At 33.6% G+C, this 27,080-nt stretch overlaps 1 protein-coding gene across 1 annotated transcript; it reads right to left on the minus strand.

The window, feature by feature from the left end:
* Positions 1-1,216: 1,216 nt before the first annotated feature.
* Positions 1,217-26,131, minus strand: LOC127702404 (uncharacterized). Its single transcript, XM_052206604.1, has 10 exons — positions 25,993-26,131; positions 22,777-22,859; positions 21,467-21,494; positions 18,085-18,251; positions 10,993-11,153; positions 8,494-8,621; positions 5,859-5,943; positions 4,033-4,195; positions 2,895-3,021; positions 1,217-2,604 (listed from the first exon to the last, which is right to left on the minus strand). Exons 2-10 carry the CDS (start codon positions 22,825-22,827, stop codon positions 2,105-2,107), a joined length of 1,410 nt encoding a protein of 469 aa, XP_052062564.1. The 5' UTR covers positions 22,828-22,859; positions 25,993-26,131; the 3' UTR covers positions 1,217-2,104.
* Positions 26,132-27,080: the final 949 nt, after the last annotated feature.

Here is a 27,080-nt window from a genome sequence, read left to right on the forward strand (position 1 = left end):
TCCAAAAGACAATCCATAGCTTTACTTCCAACAGAATGGTGGTTTGGTTACCGATGTCTTTTACATGTTTGGAATAATCACTCAAAATTTGCCGAAACTGTCAAAATGCGATTTTTGGTTGTCTTCAAGCGTTTATAATTTGGTGATGCTTAAAGATGGGACTTAAAATTGTTAGAACCGTAAAGTATGCACATTAAGCTGCGATACTGGAAATTTAAGTAAAGACATACTTTTTGAAAATGGCCTAGTTGTGAAATATTTTCATGGAAAATTGTCCCAACCTCTTTGTCAATCTCTCATTTTGTATGGTGCGAGGAAAGTTTAATTGAAGCTTCATATTTTGAAACAAAACTAAAACAGAGTTTACACACTAAAAAGTCTTACCTCGTCTTGTTTTAGCGTTGTTTATGTTAAAAGCTTTGTGGTCAACGCCGAACTCTAGGTATAAAAAAACATTAACACTTATAAAGGAACCATAAAAATCAGGTCAATTTCAGTTGGTTGATTGTTGCTAGCTGAAGTGGCAAATATGTCATTCATACTCAGAACAAAATAGCAATTATTACGATATGTGGTACTACAAGGTGAGTCGATGGGGATGAAAAGCGGAAAATTTGGACTACCATTTGAAAATGTGGGTATATTGAGAAGGGTAATAAATTTTGCCTCGACTTAAGGCAACCGACGGATCCTTCATAAAGATGTTTTTCTTATATTGCAAATACCTGTGGTGAAACAGAATTGTAGATGGCGTATACAACTGGTTTAGTTATCGGACAAAAAATCTACGATGGTGTAATTATCAGACACTCAAGGTCAGCAACAATTAAAGCTTTCTTTTGTTGTTCATTGTGATTAGAATACTCTTTCTAATAATGGAATGAAATAAACACGAATATTTTACAATATCTGTCTTTTGCTGAGGTAAATATGCGGTTTTATTGACTTTTGAAAAACTGATATTCACTGAGGTCGACGGCCGAAGTGAATATCAGTTTTTCAAAAGTCAATTAAACCACATATTTACCGAAACAAAAGACAGTAATTGTTTTATTCCATATTCCGAGAGAAAACAATGTATTTAATGACAAATATTTACCCAAACCAATTGTAGATCAAACATTTTACCATAACGTTACATGTAAAATCGTGTGACGTTTAGCGCGGTGAATAATACTTTTCTCCAGGTGAATATGCTTTTTTATTTAAAATCCAATTCATATAGAGAAACCTACTAAAATAATACTAATATGGAATAAACACATTTATTCATTATGTACTCAACACAAAAACAACAATTTAACATACACGAACGATCTGCACATATTCAACCATTGTAAAATGCTGTAATATCTCACCTGGTTTGGATAAGCCTGCATAAATGTATGGTTATAGTTTAATGCTATAAGTTAAATTTTTGCTCAAATGCATAGCTGATATGTTTGTTTGTTCAATTGGTTTATTACTACTTATAAGATAAAAATGTGAAAAAAAAATAAAAACGAATTTAGATAAAGGGACCTAACAGAGTTCCTAGTCAAATTGCTGAAAGCAATAGTTCATGTAAACAAAAGCCTACGAAACCAAAGATTTCTTTTAAAGCTATAATTATGGCTCCCTATCTCATATTTACTTACATTCACATAAATGTATAACAACAAATGTAAATGTTTGACTGAATGACAACGTGTATTTTGTAGCCCAAAATAAGTTATTGATTTTTACAATTGACCATTTTATAAAGGGTTAGAGTTCTTTCCTATACACGATTTATTACATATTATTTAGCTATTTATACTAAACAGAAAAACCTAAATTTATTTCAAAATCAATAGTGATGGAAGTTAATTCATAGAATGAGGAAATAGTAATGAATATACCATGCAAACATTTGTGAGAAATAAAGACATCAATAAAACTGATAACTAATCGTCTATATCTAGAAGACTTAACATTTTGTATTTCATAATCATTTACTTGTAAGGACCTTGTGCTATGTGTACATTTCATTTCAAATTTGTTTCATCTTAAAAGCAAACAATAACCTTGAACCCAAAATCTTTCGATGTCTATACCGAAATATTAATATCTTTCATGGACACCATTAATATTTTGGTACTCTAGTAAGCATGGTCGGGTCACTTTCTACTCGTCTAGAGTACGACGTGCCTCTGCCACAGTAAAAACGAAATCTTTCGTCTGGCAATTTATCGATTTCATGGGTAAAACGCAAAGCCGACTTTGGCTTGTTTTTCCTCTTACGACGTATCAGAGATCTGCTTGATCGGGTGCTGCTTGAAGTATCGGACGAATAATCGGAATAACCTATATATCGTGGTAGATTTGTTCTGTGATGAAACTGGTGACGATAAGCATCTGGTGGGTAGTTAGGTTCTAAATGTGGCACGGGAATGAATGATATCGGGGGAGGGGAAACGGCTTGTCTTTTCTCACAACGTCTGAAAATATAATGTCTGCTAACTGCTACCAGGAGTGCAGCAAAAATAATTAATATAAACAGAAGAACGGATAAGGAAACGATGTAAGGAACTTGTACTGCAAAATCATCAGATGTCTGCAGGATATTTGATGGATTACAAGTTACTGAAATAAACAAAAAATGCATGATAAATAAAACTGTTATAAGCAACCAATTAAATAGTCCGGTAGTGCTTAAAAAATGACAAATAATTATATAACTCATGTATTACAATAATACAATCATTCTGAAAAAAGTTTCCCTTTGAACTTTACCTTCATTATTATATAGTACTAATTAATCAGATAAAATAAAACTATTGTTTAACGCTATATTTTTTAATCTTTTTGAAACAGTCTTGTAGATATGTATTAACATTATATAACTAAACATTAATGTGTTTAACTTTACATACCCGTCGGCGCTTTAGTTGTAGTGGTGGTTGTGGTGGTGACCGGAGGAGGCTCTTGTACTTCTAATTTTGCTGTAGCTATTATACTCTGTACTGCACCACTTTGTGGTTGATACGGGATTACACAGCCCTGAAATGTTTAAATCATACATGTACCTTGAATACTGAGGATTTAAACGTTTACAGTATAGAAGGTTAAAAAAGACATTTAGACTAGATGAATTTCTGATAAAATGGACTCTCAGACTTTAAAATCTATATTTTTCAAATAGCAGATAACAATGCTTTGGGCAAAACTAGAACGAGAAAAAAAAAAAACCAAAAAAAAACCGAAATTCCTCATAGAAAAATTCAGATTAGAAGACCGTACTCCACCAAAACCTTTGCGAAAACTGAGGTTCTCTGGACTTCTCCCGTACAGCAATAGGACCCATGTCCTTGGTGTGTCTGTTTTGCTGAGCATGATGTATTATATAATAAATGTGCAACTAAAACGGGAACTTCACATCCGATTCCTCGTGAAGGGAGTGTGCCACCATTTGCGCATATTAAAAAGACTCCCTAGGAGGCCTGCTACAAGTAAAAATGTCTGCCCTACCATACTACCCTCTTAAGTGGCAGTCCGAACTTTCTGTCCGCAATCCTGGTCAATCTACATTGCAGAACATACCTGTTATTTTTATTATTGGTCATTTATCTTCGAACTAAATATGCATGAAATATTTGCAACTGGACGTTAAGCAATCAACATTGAATCAATCAATATATAATGTCAAAATACAGGTCTAAAATTCAAGGTCAGCAATTTGTGATATAAGATAAATATCAGAATTATTAATTCAGACACAGAACTATTAATTCAGTGGTAAAATATTATAGTACCAGCTTCTATGTATTGTGTTAAATAAAAGATATATTGGTGGATTATCATTGTTATATCATGTTGGGTTTCTAGGCATTGAACCAACAAACTTCCAATTCGAATAAAACGGCTACAGAGATTTTTAGAACTCCCTAGTCTAAATTCATAACCGTTGGACCCTCTCAATACATTTAACAACAGTATAGCTACAGCAGATTTTAATAGATCGTTAAGTTCTAAAAATAAAAATTCTACCATAATCAGTTTATATAAATGTACCTGACTGCATGTTGTGGTGTTTGAAAAGCATACAGTTAAATAACAGACAACGTAACGAACTCCAGTGAACGTGTTCTGCAAAGTGAATAAGTCTGTTTGAAAAGTATTCTGTTTTATTACACGAAATCCTTGGTTGGATGCCAACTGATAACCAGTTCCACAACTGAAAGTAAAGTACACATTAAGTGTTTTGAAAAATACAAAATAGATAAATGTTAAATATTATCCACGGTCTAATTCTAATTTCGTGCCTTTGTGCACGATTCTAAAGCAAGAAGAATAATTACTTAAATTAAAATTGAGAATGGAAATGGGGAATGTGTCAAAGAGACAACAGCCCGACCAAACAGCAGAAAACAGCCGACGGCCACCAATGGGTCTTCAACACAGCGAGAAAATCCCGCACCCGGAGGCGGGCTTCAACTTGTTTACTTTATAAGAAGGAAGTTAGATGTTACTACTTCTGTTTATCATTTGAGAACTTCCAGTAATTGTAAAGGTGGAGAATAGCCATAACCATGCTGTCCTCTGAAATATGACTATCTCTACGTATACCGTTTTAATGCCACGTGCACATCCAAGGCTTGTGGAAATTGGCTCGTGCATATTAAAAAATATTATTTTCCCCCTAAATAATTGACCAGGGTTTGTCTCTTACGTCATAAAGGCATGGCAAAACGAGTCCCGTGGTTCACGTGTATATTTAGATGTATTTTACCACTGTTGAGTGTATGTTTACAACAGAATGATGTCTGATATTTTACTTCTAATTTCCTTTAAAGCAGTGATTGTCAATTCTCAAAATCAAGCCATTCAAACCACTTTCATTGCCAATTTTAACACTTCTTTCCATTGTCATTTCATGCTACTATAGTTCTTGTAATACTACTATGCCGTTTGGCAACGAATTACAACACTAACAAACAGGATTCGTAATTCATTTAATATATGAAACTTATAGATAACTCCCATGTATGTAACTTTAAAAACTTTAGCGCCAAGTATTTATGAAAATTAAAAATCAATGCATACGTTGACGCCTATAGAGGTCGTCTTGAAGATGGAAGTTTATTAGCTCATTGTTGAACAGACCTTCCAATAACCTTTACGATGTAAACCAGTTTCACATCAATGTTCATAGATATATCCTATTCTATCTGACAAAACATTAATTTGCTCCTTTCTTAAAAGCTGAATTCTCTTCAGATACTTGCAACAAAATTTCCATTTATTTGAGAACAATCTCATCAAATATAAGGAATTGTGAAAATGACAAACTAAACTACGCAGATCATAACAAAAGGCCCAAGCCTGAAAAGTTGTGAAAAATGATCTAAAAAAAAGTATACAGAAAAATGGATAAAAAGTTAGAAGGACGTTCGCTGCTCTGTTTCAAAATGACAAGCTTTCAAAAACACTGTTATACATTGATAGTATATAAATGACAGAAACTTGAATAAGCAGAAAAAAATTAAAGGTCCGTGTTCTTGTTGTTGAGATATAAGGCATTGAAAAATTGGTGGGAAATGATTTTCTCAAGAATTTTCATACATTTAACATGGGCGCTTTTTTTCTTTCAAAAACTATGACAAAAATAACAAGGTTTTTAGAAGATTTTCAAAAAGAGCATATTAAAGTGTATGTAGTTAAATTATGAAAAGAAAAGGAAGGTTAGCGGGCAAACTTTATTTAATGGCTCTACATTGTCATAGAAAAACAGACGATTCCGAATAACTGACAAAAGTCAAAAACAAGATCAGCGACCAAACCTCCTTAAATAAGAAAAGGACATGCCCCATTCCATACCTTTGTACATATACATTTACCTTTGATACAGAATTTTAAGTTTAAAATTGGGATCATCCTCGTTTATAGAGTCAACAATGGAACATGACGTCACATCAACAGTATCTACAAAACAGAAATGTTTGCATCGTCCATAAAATTAAGGAATTACGTTACGAAAATTTGTCATCTAACAACTGAATGCCATCATCTATTAAATAGAAATTAAATAATTATGTAACAACAATACAATGAACAATAAAAAAGCCCCATGTATCATGTTGTTAAAAGTACCTTCGGAACAAAAGAGAAAACGGATTGACGTATTGTTGTTTAATGTACAAGTCCGCTAGTACATTTGTAAGTTGTTTGTATATTCAACACGAGAACAAATTAACAATAAATCAAATTAATATAGAAAATGCTTAGTACATTGTTTCAATCTCAACCAAAGGTCAAACAATTCCATTTGAATTCATAACGTAGTTGAATATTGCAAAACGGCAGTGGGTGATTCCAGACCTGTCTTTTGGTATTTTAATAAACTACCGACAAACAGTGTAGCTAGAAGCTCTAAAGAGCCTGTGTCGATCACCTAGGTCTATATGAATCTTCGACAGAGGCAACTCTTCAACATTTTGGCAGTTGTGGGGAAGGAGCCTGGCTGAATAAAACATTTTTCTTTTGTGGCTACTAGAAAAGATCATGACAACAATATTTTTGTTGATCTTGTATTACTGATCATGTTTCCTGTTAACATTTTCTCTCTATCTTCTTTATTTTTTGGGCAAAACACAAAATAGGGTAAACAATCGTCATTCAGGGGAAATTATTCCTATGAAGAGTACTAACGATTTCAGCAAAATTTAAGTCATTTGTAGATCTAGTCTTTCTGGTCATTTTTTGCTATATTTAAAGTATCTATCTATCTTTTATATTTTTCAGGATAATAGGGATTAACACTAAAACTTGCTAAAATTCGTCATTGAAGATCAATAACTCCAATAAGGAATCGACTATTTCGGCCATTAGACTTATTTGTAGTTCTTGTCTTGCTGATAATTTTTGCTATTTAAAATTTGTTAAAACTAGATACCCGTTTGATTGATTTATTTATTGGTGATTATCACCACTGTATGTGACTATTGTCTATTTCGTAAAAGTGATATTCAGGTCTCACATCCAGCCTTCTTTCACAGGTAAGACAAAACGAATAGCAGACTGATTTGCTTAACAGAAATAACTATCTTCAAAACACTTCTAAGAACATTTATTAATATAAAAATCAACTCATACAATATCACCGTATATAAAATACGGAGAAGTTAATATTGAGACTGTAACAAAATGTTGCATGAATAAAAATGTAAATGGTTTAATAAAGGAAACATGGACATTTATAAAATAATGAGTACATTGCGTAACTTGAACATTCCGTGAATATTTTGCAATCCGAAATAAAAACAACTACATTTATTTAAGATTTAGGCATTCCAACTAAATTTTCAAAAGTTGAAAAAAGGGAATTCCAATGTTGTGTGTTGATAATACGAAATCTGCATCAAAATAAAAAAAAAAAACTATTCAAACCGTATTATTCTTTTCATTTACAAAGATTCTGAATATCATAAAGGCATATTTTTTTCTTCTTCATTTTTCGTAATTTGTCCACTAGTTAAAGTAACAACGAGCACCACAACGTTTAGATCTGAGTTATGTCGCTTTGTCCGACAAGCTCAGGATTTAACTATAAAAAACCAATGAAGAAAGAACATCACACAATTTGAAAACATTTGTTGTCTTAACCCGCTTCGTCATGTGCTTAAAAAACTTAAAAGACTAAGTACATGTACCGTACAGGATACAACATTTATCATGAAGAATGAAACTATTTGCTAACGACATAAGTTTTAAAATGTACACCAAAATATAGTATTGTCAATAGATCACTTTACCGATCTTTGTGTGACACACTCTGTAAAGTGATCTATTGACAATACTATATAAGACCCTTACATGTGGCGGTTTCAATAATGGCATATTTCCATATAGAATGTTACTGTTATCAGTAATGGTATGTTCCTTCTCTATTTTGTTGTTGAAGATATTATTTTTTCTATGTGCATGTTCTATTTTCGTTCCAATTCAATTTAATTTCGAGTCAATAAATGTATTGTTTGAGTTCCAACTTCTGTTCGACTACATTTTTTTTGTAGGAACCAACCTTTGTGGTATAGTGAAGGTGTCTAAAATTCATGTATTCAAAGTGCAAAGTTTCAACTAAAGCAATTTATCTTATTTAAAGGAATGATCTTTTCATATTAAATTTGACAACCTTCAAACAACTGCTAAGATAAAACATGAAGATCAGCATTTGTCTTTTCAACTTATCTCTGGCTTTTTAACACGTAATACAACTTCAGAAAATATTGCATGCATTTATTATTGCGATTGTTGACCAATCAACACAAATGTGAGTTAAATTATTGCGATTTCAGGAAATGCTGCATACAAATAAAGCTATCAAAATATAAAATGCTAGTTTTTATTTTTAATAATAAATAATAGCGCTAGCGTCAACAGAGAGTTTAATTTGTTTTCCATGCTCAACCTTACCTGAAGTAACAGTGTTAGCGTCAACAAAGAGTTTAATTTGTTTTCCATGTTCAACCTTACCTGAAGTAACATTGTTAGCGTCAACAAAGAGTTTAATTTGTTTTCCTTGCTCGACCGTTGAAATATTCTGACTGTTTTCGTCAAGAACAGTCAACTCTAAATTTGTTATATCAACTGTAGATGCTTTTCTGCAATGGAGAAAAAATATACAATATGCTAACAATTAAAAGAATGTACGTGTTTTCTAAAGATATTCACTGAGGACAATATTTAATTGTCAAATGCAAATGCTTACGAAATAACACAAATAATGCACCAGCGAAAGCACAAAACTTTCATAACGTGATAATCACTCATATTTTCAATGAATAAGGCGGTATAATTGATAAGATGGATGTATGGCTGTTTAAATAGATAAGATGGGTGTATGGCTGTTTAAATAGATAAGATGGGTGTATGGCTGTTTAAGTGGCAAATAAAATGCTTATTCAGGACGAGAACATGATAATATAAGTTATCATGATTTGATCCAACTAGCATGATTATTTAGAGAGTGTAGAAAATGTTGAACGGTTCGGGCGAGAAGCCTAAAATACTAAATTTGAAGTCTTTGATTTATCCCTACCGGGTTTCGGAGCCACTATATCCTGCAATCGACGCGATCACGATACCTCGAGATTACCGAGGTGGTTGCGGTATATTAGAGATGTTCATGAAACAAAATCCGCATAAAATCTGGAAACTGTATTCGTTAAAGGAACTAGGAACGAAATTTCCAAAACTCTATACGAATATCATATACAGTAAACCCAATATCCGGGTATACTGTGAGTAATTCCATCTACTTATGGTTTGTCTATGAATACTTATAATACTACAACTAAAACAGCAATAAATACTAAGGATTAATAACGAGTTTACTAATAAAAAGCTAAATTTGTGCAATTAACAGAATCAGGTTGTATAAGGTTTTTTTTTTACGTCTGGTAGCCTTTTTGGGAAATTGCATTGCTTAGGTCAGACGTCAGAGCAATGTCGGACGAACAATAAGGCAGACATTACATACGTATATTCTAACTTACATACTTAACAGAGGCGGATTTAGGAGGGCCCAGGGTGCCGCGCACCCCCCTTTTTTGTGGGAAAAATTTGGTTGATTATGTAGGGAATCACTGAAGCATGGTTAAGCGGCCCCGTCTTATGGCAGTCAGTGCCCCCATCCCAATATGATAATTTCTGGATCCGACACTGCTTAATATCGATGGAATATATTGTTGTCACCCACTTTTACAACACAGAAATGTCGTAATCAACGTCTATCGGTTGGTTCTACAAAGATTCGATACTGTAGTGCTGAATTTTCTCTTGTACTTTATACGACCATGCCAAATTACATATACATCATAGGGTCAGCCTCAGGCAAAGTGACCTTAGATAGTTTTGTTTGATCGTTTAGGTCTCTTTAGGTCAGATATGATAGCTCATCACGTGTTTATACATCGCTGACTTTCTGGTGTTTGAATTTGAGAGTTCTTTTCTATGATCTAACCATGTTTATTTGATATACAGCTGTTCAAAACCTCAATTGTAAAATATATATAACGTTTTTCCCGTCATGACAAGATGGTTATACTTTTTGAAGTAATTGCGTTAGTAACTATACTCATGTTTCCGGCAAGAAAATATCATGAACTAGGAACAAGTAAATGAACTTATTAAAGTAGAAATATCTTTCCTCTCAGCTTTTCCAACACGATATAAATGCACGAACCCGATATATGCTTACCTTGCATATGCTTGGACATTTTTTCAGACCGTTTACAAACATGACATTTTCCGGTTTATGGTTTCAGTGATATTTTTTTTGCTTTAACATGCAAATAACTATAACAAAAGCAATATTCTTGTCAAGTTTTACGATGGTCGAAAAAAAAGATACGATATGAAAAAAACGGAACTCTGATCGTTTGCAAACACAATATAACGTTGGACATTACGTATTTGCGTAAAAATAGGATAATTAAATGTTTAATTTTTGGTATTTTAAATTTCGGTTCCTACTTTTCTTTATTTTCAATCCTATTAAACTCTATTCAACCTCATATCAGTATATTTTTGTCGAGTTGATCAGTCTATGCATTTATTGTTATGAGTTATGATAATCTATTATTGATAGCAAAATGGAATTCGTACCAACATCGTGCGCATGTATATAGAATGTAGAATTTCTAGATAAGTAATACATGTTATGATCTTACAATGTCCTTTTTGTATTAATTAAATTCACAATTTTATGTTACTTGAGAATAAAATTTTCACTGTTTAGAATTTTTCTCTCCGATATCAACGTGTTGGCGCCTTTTGGTGTATACTTCTGACTTTTTGACTTTTTATCCTTTTTTTAAGTATTCGAGCGTCACTGGTGAGTCTTTTGTAGACGAAACGCGCGTCTGGTGTACAAAATTTTAGGCCTGGTATCTATGATGAGTTTATCTGAAATCATAAAATAATAAAAAAAATTGTAAAAGTCTAGTATTTGTATCTCTAGAAAAAACTTACACGAGCAATTTAAAGTTAGGATCCTGCACTGTTATCAAAAGCTCTTCACGTGTTGAATTTCCATAGACACAAGTAACTGTATAAACCGGGTCGCTGTTAGATAATATAACCTCGTCCTGCACTCGAATACTGAATGTGTAAGTTTCTAACTGTTGGTCCCACTAAAAAAAAACAAAATCAGTACAAAAAATTTTACATCAAAGTTACAATTTATGTACATTGTATATGATATAAGAACTTTGAGTGTGCATTGCTAAATTAAGTGGACGGAAACACAAATAATCATAGACAAATATAAGAGGGTCTGGATTGAGTTCATAGAATAGAGAGTAATGAGCCAAACAAAAAAGTTTAAGTTTCAGACGGCCCCTAGCACCGGCTAGAGCGGAATTCTTTGCAAAAATAATTTGGATAGACTTTGTAAGATTTAACAACACCAATTTACAGGGGCGTAGCTACATTCTTAAAGAAACTGCTGTTCAATATTGGGTATACTTTTCTTGTTTAAGCAATCATTGCTCTCTCTCCCATCCCTCTCTCTTCCGATATATATAGATAACATTACAACTTGATAAATAGTAGTCAAACACTGTGTGTTCCATTCTGAGGTGCTGTTTTGGAAATTAGAGGTAGCTTCCTGGCTAAAGTCGACATGTAAATATGAAAACAGTCTTTGTTTTGAAGAAGTTTATAGAAATTAATCATGATTATTTGTTTGTAGCCAGTATGAAAATAGTTCAAAACTCTAAGCTGTATTCTTATTTGCTAATCCCGTACCACATGTAAAACCGTTCTGGAGGAAAAACAATTACACTGGTTTATATGGTTTGGTCATTGGCTATCATATTCAAAATATGCTTGATCTCAATGTATTTATACCCAAGGCAACAAACTCCAATCAGACTGTTAGAGTAGAAACAATTTGAAACCTCAACTTTATACTTCAGTTAAATCAGTTTGTTAAAACAAATCTCACTTTTTTCATTTCATAACCAGTCCTTTTGTAAATTAGCCAAAATATAATGAAGCTTTTGATTTGTTGTTTTTATACGATTGTGTGACAGACAGAAGGAAGCAGGAATAACGGTATAGCGAATGTCCAGTACGCAATTTAAAAATCCTGATATTGCAATCTCATTTCCATTGTATACAGATATTGATTTAGAGAAAAATAATTTGTTACTAAGTTGTGCTATTTTTTGCTTATGAATACAAACGTTTTTGTATCGTCTAATTTGATTGGATATCGTCATATTTTTTCGCCAAAAGCGCTCTAGGCCTCTGTCAACTAGATCATCTAAATTTGCTTATGAATACAGATTGCCCCCATTCCTTGAAAACACATTGACGGAATTCCAAGGAGCTTGCACTGATTCTTCTATAGGTGGGAAATGAAATTGCGCACCTGCTACTTCAACTTTTCGTCTGATTTTTGTGTGTGTTTGGGGATGGGTGTCACATACCACAAAGAATATCACTCAGTGTGTCTGTAAATCGTTTCATATCAATAGAATTATTTTAAGGACTCAAAAGCATATTCATTTATAAACTGTTTCGATATGACATATAATTTCTGCATTTAATTAACACACCTGAAAGGTGCTTTTGAAATTTCGTCGTAATTTCCAGGGTTAACTTGCATTTTTTAATAAGATTAAGATAATATAGATGCATCACGTTAATACCCCTCCCACTCTGTCCGATTGACCAACTCCTATATGTTAACTTTGTCCGTCTCTCTCTCTCTCTCTCTGTTTTTGTTTTTTTGGTGAAAACGACCTGGATGCACATGCTGTCTTGCCTCCGGGTAGCTACGGCCCGGTCAATAAAGAACATACTGGAAAGTAGTACATATTTAAAACAAAATAGTTCCTACGTATAGGTGTAAATTTAAAACTAAGCTTGAGGATTAAACCAACACTTATTCTATATATGTGATAACGAACAACATGAATTTTTGGAGTTACAAGTATACATACAAATATATGTTAACTGATTGTACAGACATAATTTATATATTTTTTCTATGTTTCAGATAATTATTGTACCAGATAATTATTTTACCATAGTTTTCTTTTATAATATGTGCGTTAAATTGTGGGCAATTGAGCATACGTGATACCAGAAGCGGATTTACGGGCCCAAGGGGCCAGGCCTAGCTCCCTTATGCTGCTACTTATACGATTTACGGGCCCAAAGGGCCAGGCCTCTCTTATGCTGCTACTTATACGATTGTGACATTTCTTAGATAATATTTCATTTTTGATTTATTCTATACAATTGAAGTGTTTTTGCAACAAACAAAAACTACCAATAATCGAAATGAGTGCATTTACAACAGCACTTCACGGAATGTGATATCAGCAAATACATCTTATTTATCTCCTCAGAGAAGTTTCAAATAAGCTTCAAAATCGACAATTACAATCATACTTTCATACATTTTGATATTTGATTTCCTTACAAAACGAAATCGTCATGTTCATTGGTCAAAACTAGGCAACTACTTTTATTTTTCAGAAATTCCTTTTAGTTTTTCGTCTGACCTAGATACAGGTTTCTTCTTTCTTTGTACATTAGTTGTCGAATACATCTTGAATCCGCTCTTATAAGCTAATATTCATCAATATTGAACAACTTCGAACAAATGAACTTGAAGTGTCTCTCGGATATCATGTATGTGGTCTTTCTTTTACAGACCACTTCAAGGAGTTAATCTCATGAAGATATTATTAGTTACACAGTGTGAAAGTGACCTAATACGATATATATGGGGTCAGTAAATTCCTCAACGCCGTGTTGTTTTTATAAAGGGACGTAGCACCACTAGTGACTACTAACCGTGTATTAAAATAAACCATGCCTACTAACATAGTTTATTTGATAAATATGCATACATGTAATATGACGCAAATGAATTCAGTATCCTGGCGCAATTGATACCGTATGAAAATAAAATTTGGCGCAAATGATGTATCTTAAAAATTACAATTGGCGCAAAAGGACTGCAGTCACAATTTCTCTGTCATGATTCAGCATTTTAACCAATGTATGCAATTATGTACATAACACTGCTAATGGTTCCAAAGGAACACATACATTGTTGTATGCAAGAGTTCTGTAACTAGCTTAGAAAAAGCTTTTAAGGAAGAGAGACTCGAAAGATACCAAAGGGACATTCAAAATCATAGGTCGAAAATAAACTGACAACGCAATGGCATAAAAAGAAAAAGATCAACAGACAAACAACGGTACACAAAACACAATATAGAAAACTAAAGACTGAGCAAAACGAAACCCATAAAATCTGGGAGTGATCCCAGATGTTATGGAAGGGTAAGCAGATCCTGCTCCACATGTGGCAACCGTCGTAAACAATATTAAAAATAAATGAAATAAATATATGGCATGTCTCTGAATTTATCTCTATGTTAATTAAGTCGGTAGTTAACCCAATCACTATTCTGACAGTAAGACCTGCCATGACAAGGCTAGGGGTATATGTTAAGAAAGTCGGTAGTTAACCCAGTCACTATTCTGACAGTAAAACCGGCCATGACAAGGCTGTGGATCTATGTTAAGTAAGTCGGTAATTAACCCAGTAACTATTATGACAGTAAGACCTGACATGACAAGGATGGGATCTATGTTAAGTAAGTCGGTAGTTAACCCAGTCACTATTCTGACAGTAAGACCTGCCATGACAAGGCTGGGGATCTATGTTAAGTAAGTCGGTAGTTAACTCAGTCACTATTCTGACAGTACGACCTGCTATGACAAGGCTAGGGATCTATGTTAAGTAAATCGATAGTTAACCCAGTCATTATTCTGACAGTAAGACCTGTCATGACAAGGCTGGGGGTCTATGTTAAGTAAATCGATAGTTAACCCAGTCATTATTCTGACAGTAAGACCTGTCATGACAAGGCTAGGGATCTATGTTAAGTAAATCGATAGTTAACCCAGTCATTATTCTGACAGTAAGACCTGTCATGACAAGGCTGGGGGTCTATGTTAAGTAAGTCGGTAGTTAACCCAGTCACTATTCTAATAGTAAGACCTGTCATAACAAGGCTGGGATTTATGTTAAGTAAGTCGGTAGTTAACCCAGTCACTATTCTGACAGTAAGACCTGCCATGACAAGCTTTAAGGCTGGGGATCTATGTTAAGTAAGTCGGTAGTTAACCCAGTCACTATTCTGACAGTAAGACCTGTCATAACAAGGCTGGGGATCTATGTTAAGTAAGGCGGTAGTTTACCCAGATCATAATCTATTAAGATAAAAGCAAAAAATCAAAACCTGTACAAAAATTGGTCACATATAATAGAGCTCAAGAGAAAAGACAGAAGCGCTCACATGATAACAAATGACGACTAAAAGGATTCGATTAATAGTTGCAGCATATTGCACTTTAAGTTGATCTTTTCTTTTTTTTCAACTTTAATTGTTAATCAAAGTGTTTATCTACAACAGTTTTCAAAATAGCAGTCAAAACCCACATTGGTGAAAAGTTAAACTCCCAATAGAAGTCGATTGATTGTTTTCGTCATTTTATCATTTTTGTGGAACTTTTCTTGCTGATCCTTTCTGTTCTGTTTCTGTCTGTATTTAACTGACTTCCAGGTGTAAGACAAATTTCTAAAACTCTTTGTTTGATTAAAGTCATGTGAAACGATTTTTTGCTGATAATTATGATGTTAAAACATTTTCTTTCATTCTTTGGCAATTTAACCCTTTCGGGACCCATTTAAAAAACATTTAATAAGCGTTTGGTTGCCGATGATCTCAGAAGATGATTAGATGAGTTTTAAGGGTTATAACCTTTGTCACCTAACTGGATGAATCAAAATCTGCTACTAGTAACAGGTTTTAATGAAATTGACAACTTTGAGGAATGTGGAAGGCACTCGAAGGGGATTTTCGTTTATCAAAAATAAGAATTGATTTGATAATTATTAGAGAAAGAGATTCTCACATAGCTACTCGTGGATTATCGAATTTACCCAATCTCGATAGTTAAGTTGTCAATTTTGAAGTCCTCGTCAAGGCTCGGACTTTAAAATTCTATAATTTAACTATCTCGATTGGATAAATCCGATAATCCACTGGAACCAATGTAAGAATCTATATGAATCAACGCACAACTATGTTATAGAACTAATCCTCCGTGTAGGTTTTTACCATTTATTACTAATCTATATATGAAGCATATAATGGAAAAACAAGAGTGCACACGCTGAAATGTCTCGCCTGTTTTACTCACCATTGATTTTATGTTGAAAGTCTTAAAGATAAAGGTTTTATTACAAGTATCACATAAACTTAACATTTTTAAAGATCCAGGACAATGAGGTGAAGGTCAGATAAAAACTGTCACACAGACATGTACACCTTACAATTATTCCATACACCAAATATAGTTGACCCATTGCTTATTGTAATTGAAAAACAGACCAAAACACAAAAACTTAATGTTAACCAATGAACCATGGAAATGAGGTCAAGGTCAGATGATACTGGCTAGACAGACATGTACACCTTACAATCATTCCATACCTCAATTATAGTTGATCTATTGCTATCAGTACTTGAAAAACACACCAAAACACAAAAACTTAACATTGACCAATGAACCATGAAAATGAGGTCACGGTCAGATGACACCGGCTAGACAGACCCTTACAACCATTCCATACACCACATACAGTTGACCTGCTGCTTGTAGTACCTGAGAAACGGACCTAATCACGTAACTTTAACCTTGATCACTGATCCATGAATTGAGGTCGAGGTCAGGCTAACCGTGTCTGACGGATATGTAGACGTTGCAAGGAACCCATATACCAAATATAGCTATCCTATTACTCATAATAAGTGAGAAATTCACATGACAAAAAAACTGTAATTTTTTTTCAAGCAGTCACTGAACCATGAAAATGAGGTCAAGGACAATGGGTATATGACAGACGGAAATTTCGTAACATAAAGTATCTGCATACAAGGTATGAAGCATCCAGGTCTTCTACCTTCTGAAATATAAAGCTTTATACAAAAAAGTTTACGCCGACGCCGGATAGTAATACCTAGGTCTCGCATACTGCGACTTTCGTCGCAGGCGGGACAAAAAACAATAATTCATTCGGTGCTTATCAACTTTTGGGTTTTGAGGTCGAAGTAGAACGATCGTGATTCTGACAAACAATCAACACAAAAAGATAAGCAACTGTATAACAAGTAATATTTTATTTTGATGGTAGTATAGCAATGTTTATCCTTCACATTTTCCTAGCTATCCTACAAATGTATGTGTTGATTAAACCGTGTCATTCATAACGATTGTTAAATGATTTGGTATATTTAAATATTTTTTTTCAGTATTCCAAGTTTAACTTTTTTCTTCCATCGCGGTTTTTCCGCAGATGCGATTGCAGAGTTTCTAACCTGAGTGTTCATGTTGAGGTAGCTGCATACGTAAATGCTGTCTGCGAATTAAAGTACGGGAAGACAATAATTCAATAGTAGGTATTTCCTGTAGATTTTGACATCAGAATGATTTTTTCTTTATGTCCATGTTCATGTGTTTAGAAAACAAACTAACCATTCAGTTATATCAAGCATATTCATCTTTTTGTGAAATTTGAAAGGCTTAAAGGACAATTATATATCATATAGACACAAAAAGGATAAATCTTGAGAAGTTTGGTTCAAAGTGGATCAGTAGTGTCTTCGGAGAATAACTTTGAAAATATGTACGACGGGCGACGACATATGCCAAATTATGGCAATAGCTCACACACGTCCCTCCAGGTCTTATATAGTCCTTAGTACGATATGTAATTTTATCCAACAATAAACAATACCAGTAAGTTCATTTTAAAGGTGCTTAATGTATTGATAATAGATCCCCCTTTCATGACACATGCCTCTCGGGTACCTCTGAGTCGGGTACTTATATTACACAGAATATTGATATCTGTTTACTGTTTTGTTTTATGTGCAAGTTGCTGTTTCATTGAAATATAACCAAAATTTTTTCAATTGAAAATCGCGAAATCTAGCGAAGCAGTCGATAATGAAATGACAAATATACCTCTAATCCACATGGTTTATCGTTAACCCTTTCGATTTCCCACACTGCAGTCGATGTCTCTGTCGCCGCACAACCTGCTTCATTAGCAGTGGAATATACGGCTGTGGCCTCTCCGACATACGTGACGTTGATCGTATCATTCCTTGTATTACCACACTCAACAGTTACTGTCATAAATGTAACAACAAAAGTTATATAAAATGATTTAAACAAACAGCTGTGCAAAGTGATGCATAGAAAGTAAATGTATGACCACTACACCTAAAGAATGGCTTGATATGTGATGTTGTCCCCTTTTAAGTGTGTGGTAAAAGTATCCTGAACTATCAATCTAATTAAAATATAGTTCTCTGATTTCGTTATACTCATATTAGGCCATATATACGAGCACGCGAGTTAATATAGATCAGAATATTAATCAGATTGCCTGAACTATAAAAGATGATTCAAATGTTTCATTGTGAATATTTCTATACATGAAAAGACCATTGGAATAATTCCTCAAAATCTAGTTATGCTCTATAATATACAAACATGGATGTCTTATGGCTAGTCCTTCAAAAACAAAATGCACACTGAAATATATTGCATGCTTTACTGATTTGATAATTAATTTTATGTTGAAAGTTTTGCAGATTAATATCAAAAGGTAGATGTTTTATGATTGCCAATGTGAAAGCTATCCATAAAACTAGGCGATAGCAATACATCGAAATGACCTCAAGGTCATCGCGATGTAAAAATTGAAGAGAAAATAAACAACTACAGTTCATTGAATGGCCGTCACCAATGTGCTAAATCAATTCCGTATAGTAAGCTATGATAGTCCCAAAATAACAAAATGTGAAACAATACAAAAAAGAGTAAGTAGATATAAGAAGATGTGGTATGAGTGTCAATGAGACAACTCTCCATCCAAGTCAAAATTTATAAAAGTAAACCATTATAGGTCACAGTACGGTCTTCAACACGGAGCCTTGGCTCACGCCGAACAGTAAGCTATAAAGGGCCCCAAAAATTACTAGTGTAAAACCATTCAAACGGGAAAACCAACGGTCTAATCTATATAAAAAACGAGAAACGAGAAACACTTATGAACCACATCAACAAACGACAACTACTGAATATCAGATTCCTGATTTAGGACAGGTGCAAACAAATGCAGCGGGTTTAAACGTTTTAATGGTGCCAAACCTTCACCCTTTTTCTGAAACAATAGTTTAACATCACAACACAGAAAGACACACTATAAAATATCAACTGAAATAGCTTAACTCAATCAAAGGACATATTAACACCATTGAACATACACTGAACAAATCGAAAGTTGACCTATGATACAATGTAAATACAAAATAAATAAACTAAGGGAAGAATAATAAAAGTAACATGTTATATCGGTATGAAATGTTAAAAAATTAAAGAAAAACAATATGCTCGAACAAAAATATCAGCCATTTGCAATAACTTTAAACACAGGTAAATGAAAATAATTTTGTTGTTAGGTATACGTGTACAGTTCCAATAGAGAAAGGAAATATTTTTACAAAAATAAATAATTTTGATGTTCATATTACGAAGTGAAAATTTATAGTAATACCAAACACTTATCAAAGCTGGTATATAGACCAGATATAACCCTGAATAACATTAAATAACAAAAAAGCAATACAATTAGTATCAACAGGTCAAATAAACAAGAAAGTACGATTTAAGAGTACTCGCAGTTACTGACAGCTAGTTAAAAGCCAAAACAATTAATAATAAAAAATCATGCATCAGAGACTAAAATCAACTAAAACACACAAGGGCCTTATTTAAGCTGAAAGCATTAAAAGAAAAACAATTATGAGACAACCAACGACAACCACTGTCCAACATGCTCCTTTTCACAAAATATACTAGAAAAACTGTATAAAGCTCAAAATTAGATGCATAACACCGCTTACCGGACACTTCGAAACCCAATCTTGAGGTGCACTGGAGCATTATATGGTCAAGATTCCGAGAAAATTTCTTTAAATTATAAGGGGTTTATTGTGAGCTGCGGATACAAAATTTGTTCCCCTCCACCTTGGATAAAGCAATGGCAAAGTGTGATTTTGTTAAGGGAGACCTGTGACTATTATAGTAAGTATTCATTTGGATCATAAACAAAATGGAAAATGCACAATGAAATCATATGATGAAGATTTTTAGAAAATTTCATTAAATTCTGATCATTCTTTAAGGTGGATTTATGGTAGATAAAAATGTCTACTGTAGTGTGCAGTTATATCAAAGTTAATATCATGGCAATAGTTGGGAAATGGGCTTACTCATCTATCTTTCTTTCACAGAAACCAAAACAAAGGCAACTAGTTTGTTGTGTTCTTGTGGCCTACTGGAGAGGAAGAGAATAAACAAAATAAAAAAAAATAGTACCACAAGGAATACCTACAACCTGTCAATGAACTCTGTATCAGAAACTAAATAGATGTTTCGAATGACGACCAGCGTCGTCTCGCCCGTTGGAGAAATGACGATCGCGGTGGGTTTCTGTACTACGGCCCTAACCAATTCCGAAAACTGACCGTAAGACGTAAGATAAATTTCGGTATAAAAATAGGGCCCATATATAATAACCCTCCTTCTTGGTTAATTCTGATTATATTGGTATCAGATTGACTATACAAATATCACTGAATTGATCTAACTAAAGTTTCATTGAATGGAAAATCTCATTTTGAAAGATTTCAAGAGAAAAATGACGGATTCTTGTTGTAGATGTAATAAAATAAATATTCTATTTTTTGTTTTGTTTTGATAGCCAAGAGATCATTTCAAATGGAAGTTACCTATCAGTTTATGTTGGGAATACTATTCGAAGAAATAAGTAAGAGGTCCCTCAGTATTTGTTTCTCACTGCAATATTCCAGACAGTTTTGTACCACATGCTGTAAGATGTTATATTACTATTTTGTATATTCTAACTAATTTGATTCGTTCGGGAATAGTCACATGTTCAACTGTATTTTTAAAGGGAGACTGAAAATGGAAGATAGAAGTGTGATATTAGTTATTTTTAAAATATCTAAAAATAGAAATCTAAAAAACCGCAATACTTTGTGACGCATCGCAACAATCAATCAATTGAATTTCTGCTCCATTTCCGGCGTACCGGCAATAATAATATGACAACAGTAGTATGAGGTCGATACGAGGATATATCGAACTAAAGAAGTATATAGGCCTCGGACTTCGTTCTCATTCGAAATACTTCTTTCAAGTCGATATATCCTCGTACCGATGTATTATTTTAGGTCGATATATCCTCGTATCGTCCACATACAAAGGCTATAATTTTATAATACTGCTAAAGATACACATTTAATGTTCTTACCTGGATCAGCACATCTGTTGTATGGTATCTGAAGAGAAAAAAAACCTCTAGTATTACAAATCCAATGCTGTCCATGATAAAATTGAGTTTCAGTTTTGCTATAGATCCTACTCATCTGGATAACAACCAAAACTTTCTATGCAGATAGAGAGAAATGGCCAATTTCTCTTGAATTTGTTTGAGCAATGGGTTCAAAATCCGACGTCCGAAAATAATTAAACTAACTTTATTAGCAAAGTGTCTCAATCATGTAGTATAAGTAAAAATAATCCCTTATAACCATGCAATAAAATACTATTTCACGATATGCATTGCGATAAAAGGAAATTTTGTAATTAAACTTATATTTTTTCATACAGGTTATCGAAGACATCCGTTACCAATATAAATCATATTGGATATCATATATATTCTAAATTTTTAGTTTTAATAAACATTTTCTTCTTATTCTTTTTTTTATAGATAAAATTTGTTTGCCTTTCAAAATTGCAGTTCTCAGAGCATCATGTCGGCATTTTAGCCTTCTATAATCATTTAATAAAACCCTATTCTAAATAGTATCCGCTTTCCAAATAGCTCGCATTGCAAACAACGTTTGTTTTACACGTATTGGCAAATGCAACTGTTTCAATAGAGATTATAATATACTGGGATAAGACATTTTTAGATATATGCCGGATGAACTTTTAAAATCGATAATGCCAACTGCTTTCCATTTTTTTCTTGAGATTATTCTGTATGATGTCTGCTCATACAAACGAAGGAGCAAGTTGGTAAAAAGAGAAACATAAAAGGTTTCACAGAAATGCCGTTTGTCTATTGAAAAACATGTCTTCAAAAGATAACAAAGTGATGCGAACGACGACAGAAGTGATCCATATGTGTCGCCAAGCTCCAAGCTGTGAGGCGACACAATACAATATCGGCAAGTAGATCTATATTTAGGAATCAGATTGATCAAAATTAAACTGGAAGTAATATTTCTTGCAGTGGGGGTTATACATGTAACAAGCTACTTTGCTATGATATTAAGATTATTTTGAAAGGGCCTATCAATTTAACTTAATTCCAGTTCTTTGGATTCAGAATTAAAAAAAAAATGTTTGTTTAACTAATTTATATGAGAAGGCTTAGATTAATATTTATAAGTGTTTATGTTTGTATGTTTGCAAGGGATCTGAATATTAGTCGTTTTCTCAGTGGGATGCGGTGGAATATTTTAATTAAATGCTAAATCAGCCAAAATTGATATCAGAAAATCCAAAAACTGAAAATGAATTTGACATGGCCTGATAAATTGAAATATTTACCATGAAATAGAGCAGTAAAAAAATCCATAGTTGAAAAATCCGTTCTCTCATGTCTGGCGACAGCAAATGATGTTTCCAGCGTCCTATTAAAAAACATTTGTAAAAACTGATATGTGTAAGGAATTGAGTAGACACTTATTCAAACTGGATTAGCTATTTATAATTTGATCAGTTTGTTTCAAATAGATTTTATAGAATTATCTATCTTTAGCAATAGCTTCTATCTTGATTATTTCGTATCTAGACAACATAAGAATCATTGTGGCTATAATTAGTGTAAAGAGGTCCAGTGGTTTCAGAAGAGAATATTTTTGAAAGTTCACTACGACGCTGGACGACTGAATTCAAGTTGTTACATCAGCTCACATTGGGCAAGGAGATCTCAAAATGTACTAGAAATATCTCAAATTAGTAGAGTTGCTGTCTCATTCATGTATACCGCACATCTCAATTAAAGCATATTGAGAATATTCCTATACTAAACACCAGAGAAACGAAATGATCCTTTGACACTCGGTAAACATATGTATTCTTCTGTTACGTATTCTAACATCGGACTCGGACTTCTTTTGAACTGAATTTTACTGTGCGTATTGCTGTGTGTTTGTTTATTCCACATTGGCTAGAGGTATTAGGAGGGGGTTGAGATCTCACAAAACATGTTTAACCCTGCCACATCTTTGCGCCTGTCCCAAGTCAGGAACCTCTCGCCTTTGTTAGTCTTGTATGTTTTTTAAATTTTGGTTCATTGGTTTCGGAGTTTAGTGTGACGTCCATTAGCTAAACTAGTATACATTATTGTTTAGGGGCCAGCTGAAGCCCACCGCCGGGTGCGGGATTTTCTCGCTGTGTCGAAGACCCATTGGTTGCCTTGGGTTGTTTTCTGCTCTTTAGTCGGGTTGTTGTCTCTTTGACGCATTCCTCGTTTCCATTCTCAATTTTATCTGTCAATGTCTAAATATTAAATAACTAAGTTTAGCAGATACCGACAAGCAAGAAAGAATACAACGGCAAGCAGCAAGTTTCATGGCTGGCGATTACAAACAGGGGAAGATGGATGCATACAAAACATGCTTGCCAAACAAGTACTCCAATCGACGTACCAGCCAAAAGTTTATATTTTTGTCAAAAGTGGTCAAAAATGGTTTTGTATGAAGAAAAAAAGACTTACTTTGTCAGAGCTCATCTACGATTAATTAGTTTATTTAGTTTTTGAACTCTTATCAAATAACAAATCGTAGCCTTAGCTCATTTCTAAACAAAGCTCAGTAAACTTTATTCTACTCACTATACATAGTATTTGTTTATTTATTTTTGTTCAAGTTTAAAATTATACTGTTATATCCTCACTCCTACATTGCATTTACTTTGTCCGTTCCGTCCGTCCCGTCCGTCCCGTCCGTTTCGTCCGTCCCGTCCGTCCCGTCCGCCCAACAAATATTTCTAGCACACACTTCTACAGTTCCTCTCGTTTTTTATAAACACATGTATATGTTCATTTTGTAATTGTTGTATCTGATGATAGTCCAATGTCTGGAGTTTATTTCAATAAAAAATACTTACTTACTTACTTATACATGCATGAAATGTTTGTCACTGGACGTTAAGCAACCAAACAATCAATCAATCCAGTACTACTGAACAGAATGATTTCATGTTTGGTCAGCAGCTTGACAGTGCTGAGTTGTACACTGTTGTAAAGGAACTTTTTGTGAGATAACTACTTCCTGTTTGCCTCTACTTTGAATTACGAGTGGGGGTATGCTTAGCACGACAACGCCGTCGAGTGCACTCTTGTTAATGTTCATCACTCAACAACCTTTGAACTTGAAGCAATAATATTTCAACTTCTAACGATTTGTTTAGCTGTTGACATATCTTCTTCCAGAATCTGAGCCTGTCTTACTTCATTTCAAAAATGTGCCTCGGGGTGGATGGGTTGGATGTAGTTACATGCATCTTTTAGTTGGATTCCAAGACTGCCGTTCCCGTTACTTAATGTATAAGTTGCATCAGAAAACAATGGTTTATACATGGACGATCCTAGCTTATGTTACATGTTTAGATCCTAATTCCACAAAAGTCAAAACATTGGACAAGGAAAGAAAAAACTCAAGGTAAAGTTACTTTGATTGCAAGATATTATCATATCTTGGTCCTTGGTGGGATTTCATAGCCATGGTATATTTATTGTGTATAATGTGAAACTCTTTTGATCCATTAAAATTACAATGTCTCCTCTTATTTTTTGCATTTCCGTGTAATTTTGGCTTTACTCTCATTTTAAGGCGTTCATTACAGACACATTGCCTAGATTTTAAAAAATGTTCTTCTAACAAGCTGAATGCAACTATTACGGTTTTTTGGTTTCACTAAAATCCTTCAAATACAAGACAGAGACTGAGATTTTCACACACTCGCAAACGGTGATGAAGGGGTACTAAAACAATGCATGTAAATTGCTATACAGTTAGTGATGAAAGTTGATGCTCGTAAAACATCACATTCAGTTAGACAGGACATCCTCTTCATTCTTACAGGAGGGGTTTTACTGAATAAATATGTTGCTAAACAACAAGTTGCAAGCTTCCGTTCTCAGTAGCATTTCAGAAAAGAAGAAGAAAACGTGTCTTACCACGGGTTATCTACTGTTAATCTGGCCTTTTAACGTCTGTTCAATTTCATAAGAAATCTGTTGAGTTTTTGTATGAATAGTTATCAAAGATAAATCCATCACCTAAGGCTTTAATTTCATCGCCATTGTAAACAAAACTCATTAACCACTAAAATAGGTGCACTCGATTGAGGTACTATAATCCCACAAGTATCAAATTTAAATACAATTTTTTTCTGTGAATAATTTTGTAATCGAAATACTCATTGCAATTTTTTATCCTCTGAATACCTTGAAATGACTCATTATCAGAGAATAATGTTTACATTGGGACTTTCCGTGTTTATTTTCCTTTCACGGTATACTGATCAAAGAAAAGTGTGGTTAACCAACTAACACATTGATGGTTTAAAAGTGCACCGTTTTTAATTTTTCGATGAACACAATTTGAAGCGATCAATTTGTTTCATCAAAATAATTATACCTAATATAAAAATCTAAAAAAAAGTGGCTGCCAGCTTGAGTCTGGTACTTTTGTTTATGACAACACAGTAAATAAATACACAAAATATATTGTTAATTTATCATTTGCTTTTACATACCAAATCTTTTATAAACTGGTGATACTGGGATAATTCCTGGAGCATTGACATTAGGTATAATTCCAACTTTCAAGATAGGAGGAAATCATTGAATCGCTGTCCTCACAGAAAAATCACACGCATCAGTGAGACATCTAGTGTCAAAATATTACCTCCCCTGCAAATACTGGAAACTTGATCTTCTCAATGTTTGTTCCGTTTAAGCAAGGATGCTATTGGGGAACTACCATTTAACTTCAAAGGAGGCGGGGGGGGGGGGGTTATGGTTTTTTTTACTTAAATAATATTCTGATCCCCAAATTGATGAAAAAAAAAACATTCTGGTCAAGCAGACGACAAAAAAAAAATATTCTGAATTCAGATTTTCCCCATACCTTATAGTGTTAAATATTGAGAAAAAAAAAGTTTGATTGATAGCGTTGAAAAACTAAATTAAATTGATCGCGCTTTGCGCGAAAACAATTTTCTGACTCAGACAAAAAACCATAACCCCCCTTGAAGTTAAATAGTTGCTCCCTTAATTATAAATTCACAAGAAAGCGCTTTGGTAATAGTATCAATAAAGATAAATTGAAATAAAAACAAAATTTCCATCAAATATTATTATTTCCCTCATAAAATAACAAACGAGTACAGCAGGCTTTAGGAGCTTTATATAAATTGATTTAAAATGTTGCTATGTGAGTAAATTTCTGGAATACCAACTTCAATTTATTTTTCCACTGGCTGTCTTCATCTCTAGATCATTCAAATCATCCGTATATAGATATAAGAAGATGTATGTACGATGAAATGTATTTTTTTTGGCCCCGCAACAAAGTTGTAGGGGCCATATAGTTTTACCCTTATCCGTCATTCCGTCATTCTGTCATTCCGTCAGTCCGCAACGAACAGTTATACGGACTTTATACTTAATATAGGTTATTTGTCGCTTTTGTGTTTTCGTGAAACGTACTGCATTTTTTCTCTACCTCAGTGCACAGTATTATACGGAAGTTGAACCATTTTGACAGATGTATTTCTTTTTTCTGGGTTTTTTTTTGCGCCTGTTGATAATACAACTGATATTTTCACAGGTTTTCCAGTTG

The sequence above is a fragment of the Mytilus californianus genome, unplaced genomic scaffold (assembly GCF_021869535.1).
Source record: "Mytilus californianus isolate M0D057914Y unplaced genomic scaffold, xbMytCali1.0.p SCAF_5, whole genome shotgun sequence".
Classification (NCBI taxonomy): Eukaryota; Metazoa; Mollusca; class Bivalvia; order Mytilida; family Mytilidae; genus Mytilus; species Mytilus californianus.